This window comes from Poromitra crassiceps, assembly GCF_964638095.1.
Source record: "Poromitra crassiceps genome assembly, chromosome: 23".
Taxonomy (NCBI): domain Eukaryota; kingdom Metazoa; phylum Chordata; class Actinopteri; order Beryciformes; family Melamphaidae; genus Poromitra; species Poromitra crassiceps.
In genome coordinates, this window is record NC_139639.1 from 22,273,386 (window position 1) to 22,298,620 (window position 25,235).

A 25,235-nucleotide genomic window follows, 5' to 3' on the forward strand; every position below is an offset into this window, starting at 1 on the left:
TTTTCAGGTCGTTTCCTGTAGCTGGTTCAGATTACGTTCTCACTCTTAACAAAGCGCACCACAGTTTGCTTGGAAGACGACCGAGAACCGAATGTTCAGGCGTCTTGGTGCCACCTGCTCAGATGAACCAAACTAACAACCAACTAACAAGCTCCACAGTACAAATAAGCCGCTCCAAACATGTTTGGTGTGAACATGCCTTTATTTTAATGGATGCTGGTTGACATTACAGTAGCAAATGACTGCACTGAAGCAGGGTAAACTCAACAGAATGTGTTAGCATGTTCAGAGGCGACAACATTCAGCCCTTTACATCTCACATTGTCCTGGATAATCAAACTAACACACCCTGTGAAACGCTCATTATAATCAGTGTTCTCTCACGCATCTGTCATTAGGGATGGGAATTGATACGATTTTATTGATACCAATGCCATTATCGATTCTGCTTATCGGTCCGATTCTTTATCGATTCCCTTATCGATTCCTGATCAATTTTCTATGTGGAAAAACATGTAGGTCTACGGAGGTTTTCAGTGTCAACGCAGCTGTTTAATGAACTTTAGAGTCTGAAGACAGTGTAGAATGTCTGCCTAATAACATTTGAACATGTTAAAATAAATTACAATGCCCCTTATCTTAAAAGAATATAACATGTTTCAACATATTGCTGGTGTTTCCACCTTGAAAGTAGCACTGTTGTTTTTCTTCGTTAAATGAAGCCACGCTTTGGACCGTTGCTTCCTCTCCGCCATGACTCCATGATGCCAGCATTGATAAAAGGAATCCATAACCTCGGAGGCATACAGTTCCGAGTAATTGGACAATTTGGAAACGGTTCTCAACGGTTCTGGTTCTCAATTCCCATCCCGATCTGTCATTGTGTGTTTTGTTGTGCTGCTCTTTCTTTTAATCTTATAGAGTCTGTGTTTGTAGTCTTCATTGGTATTGGGTTATTGTGGATTTTCCATTGTTTCCCTGTGGCCTTACTGCCGCTTGCTTAGCCCGTCTCTGCTCTGCTTCCCTCTGTGACCCGCCGCCATCTCTCCTCTGCCGCCCTCCTCTCCCTCCTCTCACAGCCATGCTAAAGTCAATGGTCGTGTCTATCTGATCATGAATAGGTGGGTACATGCTCGCTTTCTGTGGCATCCATCACCATCCCAGTCCACCTCTTGAGTGTGAACGTCCTCCTCCTGTTGCCATATGTACATCCCCCACACTGATCTGTCCCTGTATGTGTTTGCAATGATGGTACCTTGACGTTCCTCTGAAATCTCTCACTCTTGTAGTTTCAGTGTGTCACAGTGATTTATACTGACTCACCAATGGTTTTCCTCCTTAGATTTTTTGCTATTATTTTGCCTGTAGCCTCCTCCTGTTGGGTTCTCCAATAGGTTTCTGGATCTTTCACCCTCTCACCTACCCCTTTTCTAATAAAAATCCCACTACTGGTCCCTAGTAGTTGTGAAGAGCAACCTCTTTCTCAAGCATGGTTGAATCTGAAAGGACTTTTTTTTCCTCCTCATATCTTTCCAATGATCCAAACCCCCCTTACTGCACTGAACGCCCAGAAATACCCCCCCCCCCCCCTTTCCTGAAAACTCTCCTCCCCAAAGACATTGGATCAGCTGTTATGCATTTGAACAAAAGCACACTACGTTGTTATTATAATGTCAGTTTCAGTCTGTCTCTGTCAGTCTCTCTCCTCACTGTTCCTCACTGTTCTTCTTGGCTTCTGTGTAACTTCATTGTTCTGAGCAGCATCAAGCAAAAAATCCCTACTCAGCCGAGCAAGTAAGTCTAACCAACCAAACAATAAAATGCTTGCCTTGACATGCGGCCGGTACATGCAAGCCAAACCCAAACCTCTGACCTCGCTCCATTGCCTGAGAAGAATGTAAAGGGTTAATGCCTAACTTTTGCCTATTACCATTTATCCACTGCAAGAAGACACCAAAGACACCCCCCCTAAGACACCAAAAAACAGGAATGTGCACTGCCATAGACTATACGTGTAATAATAATCTGCACTGCTTATTGATCACAATGCTTGATGTATCGTCAATCTGCTGTTCTGTTAGCAGACGCAGGACTGACAATACCCATCCTAACATTATGGAGCCCTATGACATGTCTGTCTGTCTGTCTGTCTGTCTGTCTGTCTGTCTGTCTGTCTGTCTGGCTGTCTGTATGTCTGTCTGTCTGTCTGTCTGTCTGTGTGTGTGTGTGTGTGTGTGTGTGTGTGTGTGTGTGTGTGTGTGTGTGTGTGTACATGTGTCTTTGCGTGTATTAACTTGTCACCTGTGGTCAGACTGGTGCACCAGGACGGCAGCCTGGCGGATCTCACCATGCTCAGCGCCTCCTCGGTGGACGGAGCTCTGCCCAGGATGGAGGAGCAGGAGGACAGGCAGGGGGAGAAGGAGAAGCAGCAGCTGGTGGTGGTTCTGGACGAGGGGGATGTGGTGAAGTCCAGGAGCTTCTCAGACCCCCGGGGGTCCAGCACAGAGGAGAGCCGCCACTGCAGCGTGGGTACCGAGCCGGGGCCCGAGCCCGAGCCCGAGCCCAGCACCGAGCACAGCTCAGGTACTGTGAAGCAACACAGCAGCTCGCCAAGCTGCTCCAACTGCCAGTGGCAGAAAGTTCCTTAAATCTGACTTAAAGGAACAGTTCACCCCAAAATGAAAATTCAGTCATTATCTACTCACCCCCATGCCGATGGAAGGCCGGGTGATATCATATCAAGAAAGTTCTTAATTCAGGCTTAGCCAGTGAAAAGGAGGTTATCTTTCCTACGTCAAAGTAAGCCTGTCGTACTGTAAGACCAGTCTAAAGCTTAGACTAGTCTTAAGCTAAGCTTATGTGTTAAAGATACAGTGCAATGATTTTAATAGCCAGCTGGCAAGCAGCCAGCTATTGGCTGAGAGACTATGGGGCGCTTCATATGCTGTTGACAAGTTGGAGCATTCATTCATTGTTGTATGTGACATAATTGACACCAAGAAGAACAATTTTAAATCTGTTTGTTTCTGTTGACAACCAGAGGGCTACTTTAACTGACAGTTATCTTTTGGTCACTTTACATTAAGGTAATTTGTTAAACAATACATTGAAATTTGGAAATGCAATTCGCATTGTAGGCTACAGTGGTTTTGTAGCTTCCATGTTGGTTGTGCGCTTTCTGCAGGATCGTCACATTATAATATATGAAGTTTCAAACTGAGAATAAAATATATTTTTATTCCACAAAGTTCACACCCCAACACTTCCCCAGTCACCGATACGATGAGCTGTTTACTTTGAAAGAACATCATCTGAGGCTGAGCTAACAGCGTTCTGTAAAGCCACTGCAGCTGAAGGAGCAGATGGCGAACACAGAGCCAATCTGCAGTACAAAACAATACTGATATTGTTCTTGTCTGCTGCATGTTGAGCTTCGCTCTGCTTTTATTTCTTACTGCTTCGCACCATAGCTGCTGCTGCTCTGACCTCCCTGTGCTGCCTGGGGCCGCCAGCCTCTCCTTAATAGTCACAAGCAGCTCTCTGTGGGCCAAATGATATACACCCCACAACGTCCTGACCATCAGCCAAAAGGCATTGGATAGGACAAGTCAGCGTGATGTCACTTGCCACCCAGAAATGCGGAACCCCGCGGCAGTTAATAGTATGAGTTGTGCCAAACAAACGTTAATATCTCAAAAACTATACATGACATCGCTTATATTTTGACATTCTGAGTGAGAGCATGATAACAAATTGAAAAAGATGGTATTGTCCTGTGTGGCTGTGGTGGTGATGATGGGTTGGATTCAGGGATATGATAAACTGTAGAGAGCGCTCATAACAGAATTACTAATACTGCGGTATTGGAATAGAATACAATTTTAGTATGTAGGTGGGGTGGAGCATTGCTTTTGGCTTCACTTCACATAATGACACATACTTTGATATTAAAAGACTAAGCTGTTGTGCTGAAGAATGTGCAAGGTTTATTTATACAAGACTTTGTTGCATGTCATCCGGCCTCAACCCTCTCTCTCCCAGTCTTTCCTGACTCATGTTTGAATTGTCCGATAAAGACGAAAAAGCCCTAAAGATCATCTTTGAGAAAGAGGTTATTGTAGTAAACCTCATAGTCATCTGATGGGTACTGTAGGAGTCTGATCTGTTGCAGTGTTGCATTTAATCACTTCAGCATCTCAGTCTCACAGCAGGGGTTGTGAGCTCTCTAGTGTGAGATACAGGACTCTTGTGTTGGTCCTAGTACTGTATATCAAAGCCTCCCACCTAAGTTGCAGCGCCGTTTGAGCGGCCAGTGTTTACTCCCCTCGCTAGGATACCCCTGTGTTTACAGCTGAGATTCACCTCGTGCGCGCTCACCGTTCTAGAGACAGCGCACTTTCAATCATGGGTCTAAGAGACCTTTTCAAAGTTCTTAATACCCAAGTGTTCTCAGAAACGCGCCTCCGCCTGTTGGCCAGCAGGGCGGCCCAAGTATCTACTGTCTGCCCTCTCACCAGCCAGGCCATTAATTATCACAACAGTGTTGTAAAATCCTCTGCTTTGCACATTTTTTGTTTTTAGCTAGATTTATCGCTACTTTGCTGTTCTGACATCATGAGGAGCTCAAGTGCCTGTTTTCCTGCTCAGGCCAGCTAAAGCTGTACCATTAGTGTGTTTACACAGACAGTAACACACTGGTCTTAAATTAAAAGGTTGTTTGTGTACACAGAAAATAAAATAGGTGATTAAAAAATACAACCCTTCAGGGCCTCTCGGTTTATAATGAGCTGTGAACTATGAGCTATATGCTCTCACAGAGTTCCTTATCCAAACAATAAGGCTACTATTAAACCCAAGATAATTGAGCCTTTGTATGAGCATACACCGTCTGTTACTGGGCTTTATATCCTTTGTGAGAATATAAAACTACATATAAAATCAACCTTTCCAGCTAATTAAAGCAACAATCCAGAATTTACTCGACCTTACACATTTCTGGCTTATTTCCAGCGTTATAGCTTCCAAATACAGTACATCTAAAACACATGTTTAGCTGTTACGTGTAGATAGGCCCCCTATCCACCTGGCATTAATGTCAATGTAATGTAATGTAATGCATTAAAATGTTTCCCCTGTACGCATATTTACATCCAATTTTGCCTAAATGCGGATTGTCACGCTCATCACATCCTTCTGTAATGTTTGCATCCTTAAAAATGAACAGAAAACCAATTTGAGAGTGTTTTTGTGAACAAAGGTTTATTTGGATTATCAAGCCTCCTAAATGTGGGTTGGGGACATATCGTATTTACACTTTGTTGTTAATGTGGTCAAATGCATCTTTGAATGATGGGATCTTAAATCCATCTTGGGTGCATTTACACCTGGATTGTATGCATTTTGTGCTATCTTATTACACTCCAATCACTTAGGTCGCATGTTAAATGCAGGTGTAAAGGGGGGGTCATGTTGTCAGTGCTTGTCAGTTAAGTCAGACATACAAAAAGTCAGTAGTAGTGCAACAGTGTTTCAACTAAAGATGTCATATTCAAACCTAGAAAACACTTTCCTTCTTCACTGTTGCTGTTTTGCATGTAAACGTATCTGGTTTCAATCTCCGTTCTTCAGATCTGAAGAATAAATGGCACCTGGTGGTCGACCGTCTCACCGTGCTCTTCCTCAAGTTCCTGGAGTATTTCCACAAGCTGCAGCTCTTCATCTGGTGGTTGCTGGAGATCCACATTATCAAGATCGTGTCCTGCTACATCATCCTGGTCACTGTCAAAGAGGTACAGTAGCTTGAGACAGGATCAAAGAAACTCTGCGTTCACTTGATGATACATCCACAGCAGTGTGGAGTCACGCTCAACTTTCAGTCACTTCTATTATGGCCCATTCTCCCTGGTGGTACCCTATCCCAAATGGCTTCAAGCTGTTGCTGCGATTCATTTGCATGTACTGTACTTGCACGTGAATAACCCACACCAAACCTTGTATTGGAGGACATTTTGATCAGATCCCGGCTGGTCCAAGATGGGTTTTATGCAAAGGCCTCCTCTTTCAGTAAACAAATATAGGTGAAAATAGATGCTCAAAAGTTTGATTTAATTGTTAAAATCCACTTCAGAAACAATGTGGCATTTGCTTGTTCTTTACTTTTTACTGTTGATGCTGATGGTGCTGTGTAAGCGGCTGTGTCCACAGGACACGTGTATTTGAGCAGCCAGCACCTTTCTGCAATTCATTCTCTATGGTAAGGATGCGGTAGGAGTGCTCCTCTTTCAAGCACCGCACCTAAGTTTAAGCGTTCTGGGCGGCTAGTGTTTTTTTGGCAGAGCGCTCTGGCCATCTCAAGCTGAAAAAGGTTCAACATTTGGAGGAAAAGCGCACTGCTCGTCAATGTCACTCCTCCTACCCCTTCTCCTGGCAGGGGGGATCTTCAAACTCTGCTGCTGCCAGAATTGCCAATAATCTGGCTTTCATGTTTACAGTGCGAACAATCGAAAACTAGCTGGCTACCGTCCGTGTGACCGCTGCGTCCTGAACTGTACTGTGCGTGATGGCAGAGAAAAAAGCAAGACAAAACAAAACAAAAAACACTCTGTGCACCGTGGTCACGACACGATTTCAGACGGCAGCCCGTCTTTATTGTCACACGAACACACTACAACACATGCATGCGGCCACTACACACACTCATGCTGACGGTGGCCGGTGAAATATGTCCTCTGCATTTGACCCATCCAGGCTTGTCCTTTCCTCCAGGGGGCAGGCCAGGAGCAGTGGTCGCTATTTCTTTCCAGCGCCCGGGGACCTTCATTGGACCATCATTGGACCAACTTCAGATGTTGTCGTCACTGGTCGGATGACAATCTTCTGCGTGTTTTTAGTGGGGGGTTATGTACGGAGGAGCCCCCTGGGGGGTACGGGGAGAACATGCAAACTCCACACAGAAAGGCCCTTTCGACGAGATAGCCCACCTGGGCAGTGGGCACTGAAGATATGGGGGGGTCACAACTCCAGCGCCCACAGCGTCCCAGGTGAGAATCGAACCCAGGACCTTCGAGCTGTGAGGCGACAGCACTTACCACTGCACCACCGTACCCCCTCCGTACTCCCTTCCGTGCGTGTTGGAAGCGTTCTGGACATGATTTCCAAAGCATTCTCATCTGAAAAACACGTTTCCTATGGACACAGCCGCTAATTGTCTTTTGAAAATGCTCTACAAAAATGCTGATTATTATTAATAGTAAGAGAGGAAGATGAGGTGAAGGAGTATTATTATTATTGTTATTATCATATCACTGAATGACAGTGGAAAAAGGAAATGTGTGGACCCCCCCCCACCTCCTTTTTTTATGTCTTATCTGTGTTGCATCCTGTGCAGGTGTCTTTGTTCAACTATGTGTTCCTGGCATCCTGGGCCTTCGCTCTGCCCTACAGTCAGTTCCGGCCGCTGGCCTCCAGTGTTTGCACTGTCTGGACGTGTGTCATCATCATCTGCAAAATGTTGTACCAGCTGAAGTCTATAGACCCGCCTTCCTACTCCAAGAACTGCTCTATGGTGAATATAACACACTTAACGCTCCCCAACTCAAGTTGTAAGCATTACACATACATACTGTAAGTAGCCAATTTATTGTGTTTACGCTTTATTCGTTCTTCCAGAAGAGACCTGTCATCAGATATAAACAGTTATCATGTTATACATTACAAAGCGCACACATCAAACAGCCAACCAGTGAACTACACTGAGAAACAGTTCTCCAACCAGCTCAGTGGCCTTGTGGTCTGAGACTGGGAGGTCGTGAGTTCGATCCCCGGCCGAGTCATACCAAAGACTATAAAAATGGGACCCATTTGCCTCCCTGCTTGGCACTCAGCATCAAAAAGGGTTGGAATTGGGGGGTTAGATCACCATATGATTCCCGAGCGCGGCGCTGCTGCCGCTCACCGCTGCCCCAGGGGATGGGTCAAATGCGGAGAACAAATTTCGCACATTGTGTGACAATCAGTGGGACTTTACTTTACTTTCCTTTCTGTCCCCAGCCAGTGAACTACACAGAGAAACAGGTATCCTTTCTGTCCCACTCCCCAGCCAGTGAACTACACAGAGAAACATGTCTCCTTTCTGTCCCACTCCCCAGCCAGTGAACTACACAGAGAAACAGGTATCCTTTCTGTCCCACTCCCCAGCCAGTGAACTACACAGAGAAACATGTCTCCTTTCTGTCCCACTCCCCAGCCAGTGAACTACACAGAGAAACATGTCTCCTTTCTGTCCCACTCCCCAGCCAGTGAACTACACAGAGAAACAGGTATCCTTTCTGTCCCACTCCCCAGCCAGTGAACTACACAGAGAAACAGGTCTCCTTTCTGTCCCACTCCCCAGCCAATGAACTACACAGAGAAACATGTCTCCTTTCTGTCCCACTCCCCAGCCAGTGAACTACACAGAGAAACAGGTATCCTTTCTGTCCCACTCCCCAGCCAGTGAACTACCGTACACAGAGAAACAGGTCTCCTTTCTGTCCCACTCCCCAGCCAGTGAACTACACAGAGAAACATGTCTCCTTTCTGTCCCACTCCCCAGCCAGTGAACTACACAGAGAAACAGGTATCCTTTCTGTCCCACTCCCCAGCCAGTGAACTACACAGAGAAACAGGTCTCCTTTCTGTCCCACTCCCCAGCCAATGAACTACACAGAGAAACATGTCTCCTTTCTGTCCCACTCCCCAGCCAGTGAACTACACAGAGAAACAGGTATCCTTTCTGTCCCACTCCCCAGCCAGTGAACTACCGTACACAGAGAAACAGGTCTCCTTTCTGTCCCACTCCCCAGCCAGTGAACTACACAGAGAAACATGTCTCCTTTCTGTCCCACTCCCCAGCCAGTGAACTACACAGAGAAACATGTCTCCTTTCTGTCCCACTCCCCAGCCAGTGAACTACACAGAGAAACAGAGAACTGAGATGAAAGACTCTCTGCTGTATAAGGACCCTGTGGATCCAGCCAACTGGGTGGGCCTCACGAAGTCCGAGCTCCTGCTGGAGTACCTCAGGGTGAGCAGAGGAACCATTCATCAACTTTATGTCTGCAGCACACGTGCAATCACACGCCTGCGCAAACGTGCAAACACACACACACACACACACACGCACACGCACACGCACACGCGTGCATTAATCACAGTTAAGGCAGCACATAATCCAGTTAAGAAAATAAAAATAAAATAAACTAGAGGGCACTCCGCCAAACCTTCTACAAAGTTTTGTGGTGTTACGTGAATCCATTCAGAAGTTAAGCGCCTTTTTGTGATTGGCCACAGTCAATGCTTAGTTCAAACTAAGCAAATAAAGTTATTCATAAAAGGCTGTGTGACTGGATGCATATTCAGTAAAAGAAAAAAGAAACAAACGTAATCAGAATATTTCACTTCTCTTACCAAAAAAACAAACAATAAAAACAATAATTGTACAAAATTGTGTAATTTCTTTTTACACAATGTAAAATGTTCACTCTCCACCTCATCCGTGCAGAACAACCTGTTGATGCTGGCCATCCTGGCGTTCGAGGTGACCATCTACCGCCATCAGGAATACTACAGACTGAGGAACAAGCTGTCTCCTCCAGCTGCCAGGATCATCTTCCATGGCATCACACGACAACACCTGGACAACGGCATCATCAACTTCATCAAATACTTCATCAACTACTTCTTCTACAAGTTTGGACTGGAGGTAGGCTCCAATGCAAAAGGAGGATGTCAGGCATGGAAAGCATGCACGGACATTCTCACCATTTTTATAGTAAATTCACATAGCTAACATCATGGCGGGCTAACAAGTAATACAAAATAAAGGGTCATATTTGGTTCATGATGTAAAAAGACATGGTTCATTATCTAACAATGTGTGGTTTGGATGGGAACGTGTACCCTGCTAACTAAATTAGCCCCATGCATGTGTACGATCCACACTCACATCTGTTTCTTGTCTTATTGTTTAGGTCTCTGCTGGAGGTTATGTTTTCGGTGCTGTTTGTCCATTTGTCTGTCTGTCTGTTTTTTTAGCAGGATTACGGAAAAACTACTGGGCCAATTTTCATGAAACTTGGTGGAAGGGTGTTTGCATGGGAAGAGCCCATTCAATTTTGGAGCAGATCCAATCCGGGTTGGGTCAAGGCAGCACTGACATATACCTGTATATATGTCGATGCAAGGGGGCACAGCTAGGGAAAAGGGGCCATAGCTAGCTATAGGAAGGTCGTAGAGAGTCGGGATTCGAGGGAATGGGGGGGTAGGGGGAGTGGCTAGGGGTATCTGGGTGGTGGGAGGGAGCGTGGTCAGGAATGGGGCAGGGCTAGGGATAGGAAGGTCATAGAATCGGGTTCGAGGGGTGGCTGGGGGGATGTGGGTGGATCAGGGTTAGTGTCCTGATCTGACTGACAAAATGTACACATCGTCGCAGACTGGAGGTCTGCGTTCTCTGAGTGCACTTCTAGTTTGTAATGTATTGCTTTTTGAAAGGACCCCAGGTAGACTAGCTGTCTTTAACTTGCCAGCTAATGAGGATCCCAGTAAACATAAATATAAACTCATACACATCACATTCATAATTCAGATGTTGATGGACTGTAATGCTATGTGGAGAGATTGAAATGTATGTCTCACAGTCTATCTTCCTTAAAGGTACTAAATATGATATTCAGCCCTGCTAGATGTCAGCAAAAGACTACGGTACTTGTGATGTGGCGAGACAGGGGAGTAATGGCCTTCTGAGAAGTGAAGGAAGTCACACTTGTGTTTTGAAAACAGTCTCATTTTTCAGCCGCACTGGCCGCTTCTTCATGTCACGCAAAGCCGGTGAAACATAGGAGTTAAAATATTTAGATTTTTTTTCCCACAGCGGTTATGCTCAGTGTAACGATTTTCCTCCCAACACCATAGTATGCAACTCAAAGTGCTTTACGTAAATTAAATGGACAAAATCAAAAATATGTGCAAAAGCAATACAGAATTTGGCTAGTAAAATGACATAAAAAATAAGAAGAAGAAAGATAAAACAAATAGGTAAGTGTACCATATTCCAGCATAGGAATGACCCTCTATGCCTATATGACTTATCACCTTAATGGGTCATATTGACAGGAACGACACCTCAGACTGATCCTTAAGCTCTAAACAGTTTGCTCTTCCTCCCACAGACTTGCCTGCTGCTGGTGGTCAATGTGGTCGGCCAGCGTATGGACTTCTATGCCATGCTTCATGCCTTCGCCCTGATTGTGGTCATGTACCGGCGCAGGAGGAAAGCCATCGCTGAGATCTGGCCCAAGTACTGCGGCTTCCTGGCCTGCATGCTGACTTTCCAGTACTTTGTCTGCATCGGGTTCCCTCCTGCAGCCTGTAAAGGTGCGCGTGATAGAATTGGATCAAATAGTACTTCAACCACCTGGCAGGTCTAATTGTTACACAGCACATTTATTTTGTACACAAAGACAATTCAAAGTGTTTTTCCACAATGTATACAAGACATTAGATAAGAAACACAGAATAAAATAAAGAAAAAGCAACAAAAAACAAATAAGGTATAAAACAAGAGAGAATAAATAATTAAAATGCATAAAAATAATCAATCACTACTAGACATGTGATGTGAGAGATATCACACTTGACTTGACTTGACTTGTCTATAATTCTGATAACAGTGTATTTGTTATTTTCAGACTATCCCTGGAGGTTATCTGATAATGGTGTGTGTGTTAATTTCAGACTATCCCTGGAGGTTTCCCAGCTCTAGTACAGACTCCAATGTGGTCAAGTGGCTCTATGTTCCAGATTTCCACACCAAGCCCAATCCGATATTTCTAATCTGTAGGTATAATCTTGGCTCTACTGGCAATGAGTTAGAACATTTCCCTGCTAGCCAACATGTTATATTTGAGATTATGAGATGTCTTAGATCCCCTACTTCAATTAAAATTGCATACTGTTCACATCATTTCATTGGAATGGAGTTTTAAGTCCTAATGAGTTTCTCCTCTCCTCTCCTCTCCTCTCCTCTCCTCTCCTCTCCTCTCCTCTCCTCTCCTCTCCTCTCCTCTCCTCTCCTCTCCTCTCCTCTCCTCTCCTCTCCTCTCCTCTCCTCTCCTCTCTTCTCTTCTCCTCTCCTCTTCCTTTCCTCTGCTAGATGACTTCATGCTGCTGCTGTGTGCCTCCCTCCAAAGGCAGATCTTTGATGAGGAGAACAAGGCAGCAGTCCGCATCATGGCCGGAGACAATGTGGAGATCTGTAGAGACTTGGACGCAGCCTCCTTTGCCGTCCACAACCCTGTCCCCGACTTCATCCACTGCAGGTACAAGAGCCAACAGTAGCATTTGGCTGTGTTCACACTTTAGCTGAAAGTGTGTTTTGGATCAGATGTGATCTATGGGATGCAAAATCGGATACCAAGGCATTTAACCAACATGAAAAAAGCACTTGATTGGTATATAGAGAGATGCTTCAATTTAATCAAAACTAAAAGGCACACCATAGCAGAAAGGAACAGAACATAAAAACAGAAGTGATGTATTTTGTTTTAGTGTTTTGACATCGCTGTGAGTTCATATTGGAATCAAATGCATGGGTTACATCCTAGAATAGATATGAAGAATCATCACAAACAAACAAATCACAAACAAAAACCACAAAAGAAATGTGAGCATGAGGGCACTGGAGGTGCTGGTAGCCCAAAGTTAGCGAAGCAGGCTGGTGACCATGAGAACATTTTATTTTATTTTATTTTATTTTATTTTATTTTATTTTATTTTATTTTATTTTATTTTATTTTTTCACATTGGGTAAAGCCCAATTTCTCCAGTGGAGCTGCTCAATGGCCAGCAGTAGAAGACTGATGTTGTACTTGGCTGCTTCCTGTGTAACTGTAGAAATTTCAAGCGGGGCGGTTGCTGAGAAAGAGCTCACTTGCTCAGCAAAACTCTTCCCTAGATAAATAAAAGTAAAAAAAAAAATCTACAGAGGACGGTAGCTCATGTTAGCTTTTACACCAGCGAGAGGTGTTAGTGAACACCCCCACACCGTGCATGATTCAGAACTTTGGCTAGGATTTGGACATAATCGAGGTGATAACCTTGCACATAAGAAAGAGTGGGGAGCATTTGGAGAGATGGGGGAATAGATAGAGACTGGGTGAGAGAGAGAGAGAGAGAGAGAGATAGAGAGAGCATCCTGACCTGTCCACAGTCATTGATTATGTGCTCTTCACATTCCACTGTTTTGATGCGCAAAGTGGACAAGTCTTTTATTAACGCACTCTGTGTCCATCAACAAGCCCTAGTAGAGAGAAAGAGAGCTGCACGCCCCGTCTGTCCACGCCACAGCAGCTCTGCACTTATTCCATCCTTTCCCTCCAGGATCGAATTACGGATACTCTGTCCGTCACTCCGCGACTCAGACGCTTTTGCCCTGTACTCTAACTCAATAAATAGCTTTTAAGTATGGAAAAGGTATTTTCTCCCCCCTGATGAAGAAGGACACTCACTCAGCTATTCCGGCCCATCAACACAGGCAGCGTCCCATCCAAGCCCACTTCATCAGAGCTCCTTCCTTAACAATGTTGCTGTTATTGTGGTCCTATGGGCCATCACATTAGTGCACGTTGCTTCCTATGTTTGCACTGCACCCATCATAGTAATTGGTGCTAGTGCAGGAGATGCTCTCACATGATAAGGAAGCAAGATCCATACACAGAACATAGGAGTGTACCTGGGCTGAGTGACAGGGGTCGGGTTTCACCTCTGGTTCCCATACATTGATCAGTCTCTTACCGGTGTGTCCTGACACTAATTGATACACTAAGTGTGACTGATGGGTGGATTATACAAGGCATAACAGCATGACCTGAAATGTTGTTTTGACTTTCATCATGTGGTCAGGGAGACTGGAAAGGCGAAATGGATGCTGGTCCTCAGGTGGTCGAAAAGGTTTTTGGGGCTTCCTGGTGTGCTCAGCTGGCTGGGGCCACATGATGTTGTGTGCTATCACACCTCCTCGTGACCTTTGTCGACTCGCATCCCCACTCTCTTCCATCATCCCTGTCTCTCGGATGCACATTGTCAAAGAAAGAAATGTTATAAGAAATAGCTGCACATCTTACAAGATTTTTAGGTAGAAAAGCAGCCGTTTTGTCAGCCTAAATCACAAAGTAAGGCTGCAATTGGCCCAAATTAATTTCTGGATTTGAGTATGGATACTTCTCCAATCCCAGGAGGCGATGAATCGAAACAAATCGAAACTCCTAAACAGACATCCAGAGCTGCACTCAATCAGTGTTAGGTCTTTTGGCTCTTGTTCCTCTTATTCATGGTTGGCAAACTGTATGCAGTTTACTGACGTCACCTTACATGGTTTCTGGGTGTTGAAGTTTACATTTTTCAAACAAATCATTAGCTACAATTTGGAGCCACCAGTGAACAAAGTTGCTTAGTGCCGCTTTAAATAGACTTCTGATTCATTTTATGTTGCATTATGTTGCAGTCCATGTGGGAAAAAATTTAAATATACCCAAAGACCATTCAGTGTGTACTGTTTCCACATGCCATTATACTTTTGTTTGTGTCTCCACTGCACATTGTTTTAGTGTTCTATCCATGTGTTGCGATATAAACTTTGCACCCGTGTTGTTTCCTGTTTTCTATGCTTTTAATTTTGCAACTTAATTTGCAATTAAGCACTTTTTGACTCACTGTTTTCAAAGGAAAGGTTTACTCAATTACTCCCCATTTTCCCCACATGACTGGAACACAGAGGGGCATGGCTTTGACCCTGTAGCCCTTCACATGTCACCTTCCCCTCCACTGTCCCATAGGTCCTACCTGGACATGTTGAAGGTCATCATGTTCAGCTACCTCTTTTGGTTCGTCCTCACCATCATCTTCATCACGGGAACCACGCGCATCAGTGTCTTCTGCATGGGTTACCTGGTGGCCTGCTTCTACTTCCTGCTCTTCGGGGGCGAGCTGCTGCTCAAGCCAATCAAAAAGATCCTCCACTACTGGGACTTCCTGATCGCCTACAACATCTTTGTAATCACAATGAAGAACATTTTATCTGTGAGTGTTCTGTTACAAGTCATTTCGGTTATGAAGATGAATTGATGTTGTCTGTAAAAGTTACGCATTTTTATTATGTTCTGCCACCATGGTACAGAGTATGCAGGGTTTTATGTCATTATGGTGGCGTCTGTCTGCCTGTTTGTCGTCACTCAAGAACAGTACATGATAGAAACGTAATAGGCTACTTACACTGCAGGTTCCCCCTATAGAGTTGGTGATCTAATTAGATTTTGGAGCATTCAGCTCCAAAATGTGCAGAAAAATATTAATGAGGAAAAATGATTTTTACAGTACAGTAACTACAGTAACTATAACATACAGTAACATACAGTAACTGTTACATACAGTAACAGTAACATGCTTTAAGTTCATATCAATACTGCCCATGTATTATGTGAAGATAAGTATGTGGACATAGAAGTATTTGCTTATGAATGCATTCATTGGCTTATCTAAATTAATTACCTAATATATGGGGATTATGACGGGACATTAGCCAGATCAAGTCTTTATTATTTTGCATTTTGTTCATTATTTATAGAAAGTACTGTATATATTTTATGTACTTATACACTATTAAATGATTCCTTCTTTGCTCTGTTCCCAGATCCTTGCCTGTGGCTACATCAACTCTCTGCTAGTGAACAACTGCTGGCTAATCCAGCTGTTCAGTCTGGCCTGCACCATTAAGGAGTACAATGTCGACACTAACCAGGAATCCATAGGTAAGATAACTTGCCATTTTATATTTTATAATTTGTAGCTTGTAGCTTTTGATTACAGATTAAACTAATTTGCTGCTTACAACATTATTTATTTCCACACGTAGATTTGGGGGAAGACAGGGGGACAAGTCAGCAATTAGAATCAATTATACTGTATTTTTACTCATTCTGTGTTAAGAAGCACAGTTGAGTTTTACACTCCCTCCCACACCCCCTCGACTCCTGAAGCTCTGCTGCTGTGTCACAGGCTGGAAGGCACAAACACAGACACACACAAGAGGTCTGCTACCCGACCCGAACCCAATGGGACCCGAGACCCGATGGCCGGTTTTTAAATAAAGAATTAGGGCTTGGGTCGGGTAGGATTGTCTTGGGCACGGGCCGGGCTAGGGCCTAAATGTTAGGCCCGTGCAGGGCTCTATTTCACACAGACCAATAATTCTCCTTAGTCTCTCTCATACCTGCATACTTTTCTTTTGTAAATGTATAGAATTTCTTGCAATCTTGCTGATGAAATGAGGGGGAAAAGGAGTTGCTTTAGGCTGCTACTATGCCCGTAGTACAGTATAGTCAGCAAATAAGAAACGACCGCAACACAATTCAGCAACAATAATAAGATTCACACACAATCAGAGTAGAATAGAATAGCAGTGTAGGTCAACGCCCCCAAGTGCCTGTGCATTGTATTCTGACAAATGTCCTCACATTCACCTTTCATGACAGTTAATCATCGCCATATTGATTCTACAATAACATTTATCAACTGCACAATAGATCGCATTCGAAGAGAGGAATTGACAGCCTTCGGCGTAATTGACCTTTCTGAGTATGCAGATTAGATTGCAGATTATCGATTTGAATTCAGATAATACTAGCGCCTCCTCTGGTTGGTCGGGACGGCTGTTCGGGGGGAGGGAGGGAACTGTCAGGTGAAAAGACGTGGCTGTGACTGCACATGTATCGGAGGAAGCATGTGCTAGTCTACAACTCAGATCGGCAGAGGGGGTGGAGCAATGACCGCGACAGCAGGGGGAATTGGCCAAGTACAATTGGGGAGAAAAATCTGGAGAAAAGAAAATCAGATGATAGTTCATTGCAGTATTAACAGCGTTAGTTGACCTCTTCTTATTGATAAAGCAGACTGTGTGATGACTAGTGTGTATGTATTGTAGATCCTGATAAGCGCTGTGAACTGCCCAGTGACGAGGCGGGGATCATCTGGGACAGCATCTGCTTTGCCTTCCTGCTGCTGCAGAGACGAGTCTTCATGAGCTACTACTTCCTGCACGTGGTGGCTGATATCCGCGCATCACAGATCCTCGCATCCAGGTACATCCAGGCAGTTGGCAATTTTAAGAGAACTGAGAAGATTGCAATTTTTGATATGCATAGGTTGAGTCGATGTCTTGTCATAAACGCTGGGGTACCTGGCTGGGAGTGTGGTCAGGGTGGGGTAAATCCTCCCGTTCTCCACATTCAGCATAGTTAGCATTTAGCTGCTAGCCCAGCCCAGGCAGACACAATTATATAATTAACCCCCACAGTAAACACACATCTGAACAGACGTAATGTACCTGCTATAGAATCCCCAATCCTGTAGTGTAGAGCCGCAGCACCGTCCTTTGGTGAGTCAGCCCATTGAGATATATGTTTTTTTTTACGCCACTCACGCACCAGCCGTAATAACATTTTGTGGGCGTTCCCACACAGACCAACTGTATCTATGCTATAAATTATTTGCAAATACCATGGGACTCATGTCTCTTGTCTTATTACATGATTGGTTACCGGTGGGTGTTTGTGTTCCAGAGGGGCGGAGCTTTTCCAGGCCACCATAGTCAAGGCGGTGAAAGCCAGACTGGAGGAAGAGCACAAGTCCATGGAGCAGCTAAAGAGACAGTGAGACTCCAAATATTAATCCTACTCCAGTTTATGATTATTATGAGATGTTTTTGTGTATGACAGTAGGGGACGGTTTCCTGCATATGGATTAAGAAATGTCCTAGACTGAAATGTCTCTTTAAGATAGACTAACTCAGATTGACTCATGATATACTGTACATATAATAGTCCTGGATTTAGCTTGCTCTGGATTATGTGAATGAGACACAGCAAGATCAGAGCTACTCCAGGTTTTAAATTCAGCCTCCAAGGTCTAATTTCAGATTCAGATTAATGTTGTTGGCCAGTGGCAGCGTTGGAGAGTTGGCTATAGTAAAAAACACAACCAAATTAACCTAAGCTTAGTATTTTACTTAATTAGCCATTTGAAACCTCTTCTATATTAAAACCAATTCCTTTCTTTATCTATACCCTTTCCAGGAAGCCAGCTCCCTGTATATGGTACTCCATGATGTTAATGTATTTCCACCACTTACAGTTACCTCGGGAGTTCGCCATAAGTTCTGATAATACCCACTTGCCCGCTCTAATGAGCACTCCACTGTTACATAACATACACTGGTTTCCATATGAGGCTTTGAGATGTTTATGGCCAGTCTGTTAGGCCCTCAGTGATCTTCTCCTGTGTCAATACGTCGTGTCTCTCCACCGTCTCTCTGATCTAATCAGGATGGAGCGCATTAAGTTGAGGCAGGAGAAGTTCAAGAGGGGCAAGGAGAAGATGATGAGCATGGCCCAGGAGTCTGGAGAGGGACATACCCTCGTCCAGCCCGAGGAGGACGATGATGGTATGACGAAGGCTGCCAGCGCCTCTCTCTGTGTAGTTGATGTTAAAAAGTTGTAGAGTTTGTATGGTTGTTAGTAAGCCACACATGTAAGGTGAGTGAGACTATTTAATCGTAGGAAATAGCTTAATAAGCCTAATTACATAGCCTAATATGACAGTGATATGTAATGATGCCAAGTCTTCTCATTATTTCGGCACACTTGATCTAAAAAGAGCAGCGTCTTCAAAAGGAAACATTTTTGCCTTGCAGTACACAGAAGAATTGATTTGTTTATGAAATGTTGCATTGATCTATTTGTGAAATTTTAGGAGCAGAGCGAACGAAAGCCAAGACCAAAAAAAAGCAGTGGTGGAGGCCGTGGGTTGACCATGCTTCCAGTAGGTTGACCCCCCACATCTACTCCTTCCTCCACTTTGATTGGCCCTTGTGTCCTTGACCAGAACGCTGAGGATTCCCATACTGTCCCTGGGCTCTGAAGGAACCAATGTACCCCTGCTCCCGTCCAGACCTTAGACCTTTTCTGTCTCTATTTGAGGTCCCTCGTTACCTACAGTATCGCTCTCACTTCATCTCACATATCTTATGTGTGGAGAGACACTTCTAAGTTTAAAAAAAAGTATCTAAAACTGCGTCAGTATTGGTGCAGTCTGGGGTTCACCTCAAATAGACATAATGTTGCCATGAATCAAAGGAAAAGGGACTAATGTCTGGCGGTTTGTGTGTGATCTTTAAAACACGACCTTCATTTGAATGCCTGTCAGTCATTGGTCTTACCTGAAGAGCCCACAGTAGAGAATCGCTCTGTTGTGAAAGATTTGAATGCAAAGGTATGAAGTCAGCTCCCCCTTTATTCCCCGTTTCTGGAATTAAAGGGTGAAGAGTTAATTCATTCTTTGCTCGTAGACATGATCACCCAGCAGGTATTACCATAATGAGAGAGAGCGGGGAAAGAACGCAAATTATTCTTCCTAAATTGAGAAAGATTGAACCTGTGATCAATTATCAAATGTGTACGGGAGATTGTTAAAATCTCTTCTGAGCCAATATTGTGGTTGCCTGTTTGGTTTGAACTCATGTCTTGATCTGTTGTACCCCACGTGACATTTTTCCAAATCATTTCTCCATTTCATCTCTTTGTCATTTGATACCGCTCCATATTTCCCAGCATCCTCCCTGATCGCCCCTCCATTGTGGTTCTTCTGTTCAAGGACATAAGTCAAGCCTCATCTATCGCATTGCTTCTCCTAACTCTGACCTACTGTAGACTTGAATTACTTGCTCTGTCAATTAGCTGAAAGGCAATTAACTGTGCTGCTGTAACAAGAGTCTGTTTGCACAGTTTGAATACAACACTCTTAGTTGTGCTTTCTGTTGACAATATCTCTCCTCACAAGTAGGGTTATATCAGTCATAATAACTTTTTTCCAATGCGTTGTGTGATTCCTTTTCTGACATTTTCTGTTTCATCCTCTTGTGTGTCTCTAGAATAAATGATTACGCGCCTAAAATGTTTCATGCCATAGATTTAAGTGTTAAAGAGTTTATCATCTACTGAATAAAAAAAATAAGATTTAATAAGTGCTTGGATTTTCAAAAAATTCCCTGCCTCTTCCTTACCGGGAGGGATCAGTGATCATTTTTAATATTTTGTTAAAAAATGAATACTAGGATCACAAATACTTATAATTTGTTAGCAAACTAAGCAGACCAACCAGCATTCAATAAGCATATCTTCTTCGACTAATGTATTTTCAGATTTCAATGTATGACACATCATTTGAAATCTTACAATCTGCACTTTCATAATCTGTAAAAATGAAAAATACCTCGGCCTACTTGTTACCATAAACACCAGTCCCTGTCACAATTGTCTTCCTCAGTATAACTACACTTTACCCTCTGCCCCTCAGTGGTTAGAAGTGGAGATTATTACTTGTTTGAAACTGACAGTGAGGAAGAAGAGGAGGAGGAGGAGAAGAAGGATGAGGACGCACCAAAGAAGTCAGCTTTTCAGGTGACCTCCGGTGACCTAAGTCTCTAAACCAGCCTCTGTCACACTGATTTAATTATACAATTACATGTATTGGTATTCTTCTATTTGGTTTTTATATACATACAGTATATGGAATAATCTTTATTCACCTGCATCCTGTGCTATGAAATCCACCCCTGTTCACTGTCTTCTAACACAATTAACCTTTTATGTACATAACACGCTGACATGTTTTTTCTACTAATCCTCTCCCACTCTGTCCCCTCTCTGTAGCGAGCTATTGGAAAGTTTGCCTCTGCTGTATTGGCCTTGCCCAAGTCTATCATTAAACTGCCTAAAACCATACTGCAGTATGTAGTCAAGGCAGGCAAGGTATTTAACAATGAGATCTAACTCATGTTCTCTGTTCTCTTTTGCCACATTTAACCAAATATTAAGGCACTTGAGTCATATGACCTGGACTCGAGTAAGACTCAAGTCACAATTTCAATTGCTTGAGAGTTGATGCTTGAAGAGAAGACTTGACACTTGACTTGACTGGGTTTCTGGTCACTTGGGACTTCACTTTGACAGAAACAGGTTTCTAAAGTCTCGACAAAAGATCTTGTGTTTGTGTAATTGACTTTGAAACTGAAACGGATTATAGAAATCAAGCTTGTGATACTATTATCGTTAACGTTTTTATCTGATTAAAACCATATTGTATATTTTAGGTTATTTAATACTTTAAATCGATACTGGACTCTTAATTTGTTGGTCCCTTGATTTGTTCTGACTTGACTTGGTGCTTAACTTGAGTCTTGTGCCTCAAGACATGAGACTGACTTATGAACAATTCTGACCAATTTCGCATAAATCATAACATTTGACATGGAATGTAAATGCGGGTGACTGCGGCTCTTTTTGCATGTTGCTGTTTGACTGATTAGGTTGAAGTGGTTTGCATGTGCTGGAACCTTTTTCTAAAATTGCATTGAAATGTGTGAATGTTTTGTTTGTTTTGATGTATTTGTGTAGTCCGCTGTTCCGTTGTTCTAGAAAGGAATGAAAAGCAACTTTAGCAAAAAATTGTCAATTCTAATGTTCAACGAAGCAAAAACATAATACGGTAATTAGCATTAGTTCTTTGGGCCTTGATTTTTTTTATGTCATTTTCAAAGGTGTGTACTTGTTCTGTTTGCTTGCTGTGGCTCTTGTGTAACTTGCCTCATTGACTCCTCTGCTTTACGTCCTTTAGTTGATAAAAGTGATGAATTGCTGCTCTCTGTTCTCCAGTTCCTTTACCACGCCTGGATCACAGATCCCAAAACCGCCTTGAAGGAACGAGGCAAAGAGAAACGCAAATTCTGGAAGAAGTACACCAAGGGAGTTAAACGCAGGAAGAGCAAGAAAGATAGTAAGCCAATTACTCGAGATCAAAACCACACATCAAATATACTGTGCCAATAGTTATAAACAGTCACATACTTTCAAGCACGGTCAGATGTTTTATTTTATTTTATGTGTATCTGTAGGTCATGTGGCCATCGAGGTTGGGGAGCTGTCAGATGGCCAAGATGGAGGGGAGGAGAAGAAGAAGTCTGAAGGTCCAGGTTAGTTTCACATCATCAAGAAATCTTCTGGAAACACTTCATTTGGATAGTCCACCTACAGAGAGTGTACAAATAATGCTACTTGCTCCTTTAAGAATCTTAGCTGACGAAGCCTGTGATGCACAGTTGATTGCACTATTGTTACAAAATGTACTATTCTAAGTCGCTTTGGACAAGTGTCTGCTAAATGACATAATGTAATGTAATGTAATGTAATAAGATGTTGAAATGTTATAAATATTCTGTTGACTCTCTGTAGGCAGACTATCCAAATAAAGTGTTACCAATCTTTTAAGAATACTTGAAAGACACAACTTGACCGTATACTGTCAAGTCCTTTTCAGTTCATCTAAACACATTCTAGACACTTGACTCCAAATATTGTGTCAGGAACAACTTGAGTATGAAGGAGTTACATACCAAATAGACCACTATTGTACATGTTTGTTTGTTTTTCTTTCATTGGGCTAGTTAAAGGCTTTAAGAGTGTTCACATTTTAAAGCCTCACTATGCAAGATTTTATGTAAAAATACACCATCTTATCAGTCTAACAATCACAAAGTTACATGATTTCTGGGTTTTTAAGTTGAGCTTTTTCATTTACCTCTTGCTGCCATTTGGAGTGGCGACCATGCAACGTTTCCTGCTAGTGCACAGCTTCATTTATTGTGACTGTGTTCTCAAATTAGAACACAATAAAAGCAACAACAAAAACAAAGAATTCATACACTTTGACCTGAACCTCCAACAGACAACATCATCAAGCGAGTGTTCAACATCCTCAAGTTCACCTGGGTGCTGTTCCAGACCACATTGGACAGCTTCACCAAGTGGATGAACGAGATGTGCAGAGAGCACATCGACATCTCCACCGTCCTGCGGATCGAGCGCTGCATGCTGACCAGGGAGGTCAAAAAGGTACCCTGAACCTCTGGACCTGGAGGTGAAAAAGCTTTATCCTCATTTCAAAAGAAGAGTTTAGGTCAGTTCACTTTCAATTCAGTCAATTTAGGAAGGAGATATTCTCCAAGATGAACATAGGAAATCCTTTGCCATAAAATGTTTTCCATACCTCAAAATGATGAAGATTGTCATTGTTACCTGCTTCTTCAGTTTCCACATCACTCTCATTGTCATAGTTACATTAATTGTCTATGGCAGTGTTTCTCATCCGGGGGGCACCGCAGACCCCTAGTGGTATTTGGTGGTATTGCAGGGGGTCCTTAGAAATAAAAATATATACTTTTTTGCATATTAAAAATCAAACATTGTATTTCTTCCACTAACCATATAGCAAGTGCACTGTGTTTGGCCTTTTATTTCCCTGGTGCTTGATTTCTCTGTTGTTGTTCTGTTCATTGTTTGTAGTATTTCTACTGTTTTAGTGCTCATGTTATTTTCTCTTTGAGTGCTTATCTTCTAGTCTGTGTTTTTCCCCTGACAGAACCTTTTACTTGAGGTTGCAGCATCTCACATGTATATTTCGAATTGCATCAAATGAAAGTGAACTGTCTTTGTGCTAAGCTGCACCTGTAATTTATTCTCTCATCTTGCTGTGTTTTATCATTTGTACGTTCAAACCAATAATTTAAACAAAAACTAAACTAACTAGACGTTTCCGTCTTCCGCTTCTTCCTCCAGGGTAACGTCCCCTCCAGAGAGAGCATCCATGTCTACTACCAGAAGGCCATGAGGCTCAACATGTCCAGGCAGTCCAGCCTGGACCAGCTGAGCGAGGATGAGTCGCTCTCTGGCTCCCAGAGGGTCCGCAGGAGGCGAGGAGGCTACCGCATGGAGAGCCAGGACTCTATGGCCTCCAGAGACAGCATGTCCAGGTAGAGAGGGACACGCCACCAATTTTGAGTAGCTTCAAAGAGATAAAACACTTTTTCCTAGCTGTATGAAAATGTCAGTATCTGTATCTACTCATTCCAGTGCTTCATTGAAACTGTAGCACACTTATATTGAGTGAAATATTCAACCCAAGGCATTTTGTGTGTGTGTGTGTGTGTGTGTGTGTGTGTGTGTGTGTGTGTGTGTGTGTGTGTGTGTGTGTGTGTGTGTGTGTGTGTGTGTGTGCGTGCGTGCGTGCGTGCGTGCGTGCGTGCGTGCGTGCGTGCGTGCGTGCGTGCGTGCGTGCTGCTGCACCTTTACGTGAAATGGGGGAGGGGAATTCATGTCCTTGTAAGTCAGCATGGTATATTTGGTATCTGGGATTTTGACTAGAATTTAAAAGAAAGATATGGGTTTTAACAAAGCTTGGCTGCAAAACATGTGTTTGTAATGACGGCATGGTAGAAGTGGTTTTTAATTTTCTTCCACCACACAGATACAGTATGAGCCAATTTTATAGTTTTGTCAGGGGTGAAAACATTACAGTCTATCATTTTGGTGTCACTCTTCCTAACATGGTGACATGCACCTCATAACACCTGTCTCTAATCATTAGTATCCATCCATCCATCCATTTTTATCATAGTTGCGGGACTACTAGGCTAGTCATTAATATCCTGTGGTCATCATTAGGAGCCATTTCAACTTCATTTTTGCTACATCTTCAGTTTTTTATGGTCATGAATGAGGTTACAAGACTGAAGGCCATTATCCTGGTCAATTTTCATGTTAATCTGAATTGACCTAGACATTCTAGGGTAAGTGTTTCCATCATACGGTATATGGGAAATCCCCATGCCGTGTCACCTAACATTGATCTCATCACTGATCATCCCATCTGTCACTCTTCACATCTCAGTGCCTTTACTGAGGCTACCATGCTGTTTTCTCGCCAATCCACCCTGGACGACCTCGATGTGATGCCAGAGTGCATTCCCAAAACCAGTGAGCGCGCCCGGCCCAAACTGCGCAAGATGTACGGCCTGGACGTGTCCAACTCCTCCGCAGACAGCGGGAGCAGCCTCGTGTCCAGGTGCCTGGCTTCCACATCACCCCCATACACTCCCAGATCACCTGCCAATGCCACTGATATGCACAATGTCATTGCACCTGTGGACTTGTGATTGTTGTGTCTCCTAAACTAAACATAGATGATTCTGAAAAGGTCTGTTAGTGCAGAGAAATTGCCTTTCACTGTCTTGTTATGTTTGGGGTCATTTCACT

The 25,235-nt window shown here is 43.4% G+C and overlaps 1 protein-coding gene across 1 annotated transcript in view; it reads left to right on the forward strand.

The window, feature by feature from the left end:
• Positions 1-25,235, forward strand: part of piezo2b (piezo-type mechanosensitive ion channel component 2b) — a gene marked incomplete at both ends in the record, with an annotated part of 97,204 nt that overhangs the window by 56,344 nt on the left and 15,625 nt on the right. Inside the window, 21 exons of the mRNA XM_083659220.1 lie at positions 2,312-2,583; positions 5,629-5,789; positions 7,388-7,564; positions 8,942-9,064; positions 9,542-9,742; positions 11,208-11,412; positions 11,773-11,874; positions 12,191-12,356; positions 14,871-15,114; positions 15,725-15,842; positions 17,015-17,171; positions 17,652-17,741; positions 18,414-18,532; positions 18,841-18,909; positions 20,443-20,546; positions 20,799-20,897; positions 21,801-21,921; positions 22,040-22,117; positions 22,870-23,036; positions 23,760-23,953; positions 24,871-25,044. Of these exons, the coding sequence (XP_083515346.1) occupies positions 2,312-2,583; positions 5,629-5,789; positions 7,388-7,564; positions 8,942-9,064; positions 9,542-9,742; positions 11,208-11,412; positions 11,773-11,874; positions 12,191-12,356; positions 14,871-15,114; positions 15,725-15,842; positions 17,015-17,171; positions 17,652-17,741; positions 18,414-18,532; positions 18,841-18,909; positions 20,443-20,546; positions 20,799-20,897; positions 21,801-21,921; positions 22,040-22,117; positions 22,870-23,036; positions 23,760-23,953; positions 24,871-25,044 (3,141 nt within the window). The remainder of the gene's footprint in view (positions 1-2,311; positions 2,584-5,628; positions 5,790-7,387; positions 7,565-8,941; positions 9,065-9,541; positions 9,743-11,207; positions 11,413-11,772; positions 11,875-12,190; positions 12,357-14,870; positions 15,115-15,724; positions 15,843-17,014; positions 17,172-17,651; positions 17,742-18,413; positions 18,533-18,840; positions 18,910-20,442; positions 20,547-20,798; positions 20,898-21,800; positions 21,922-22,039; positions 22,118-22,869; positions 23,037-23,759; positions 23,954-24,870; positions 25,045-25,235) is intronic.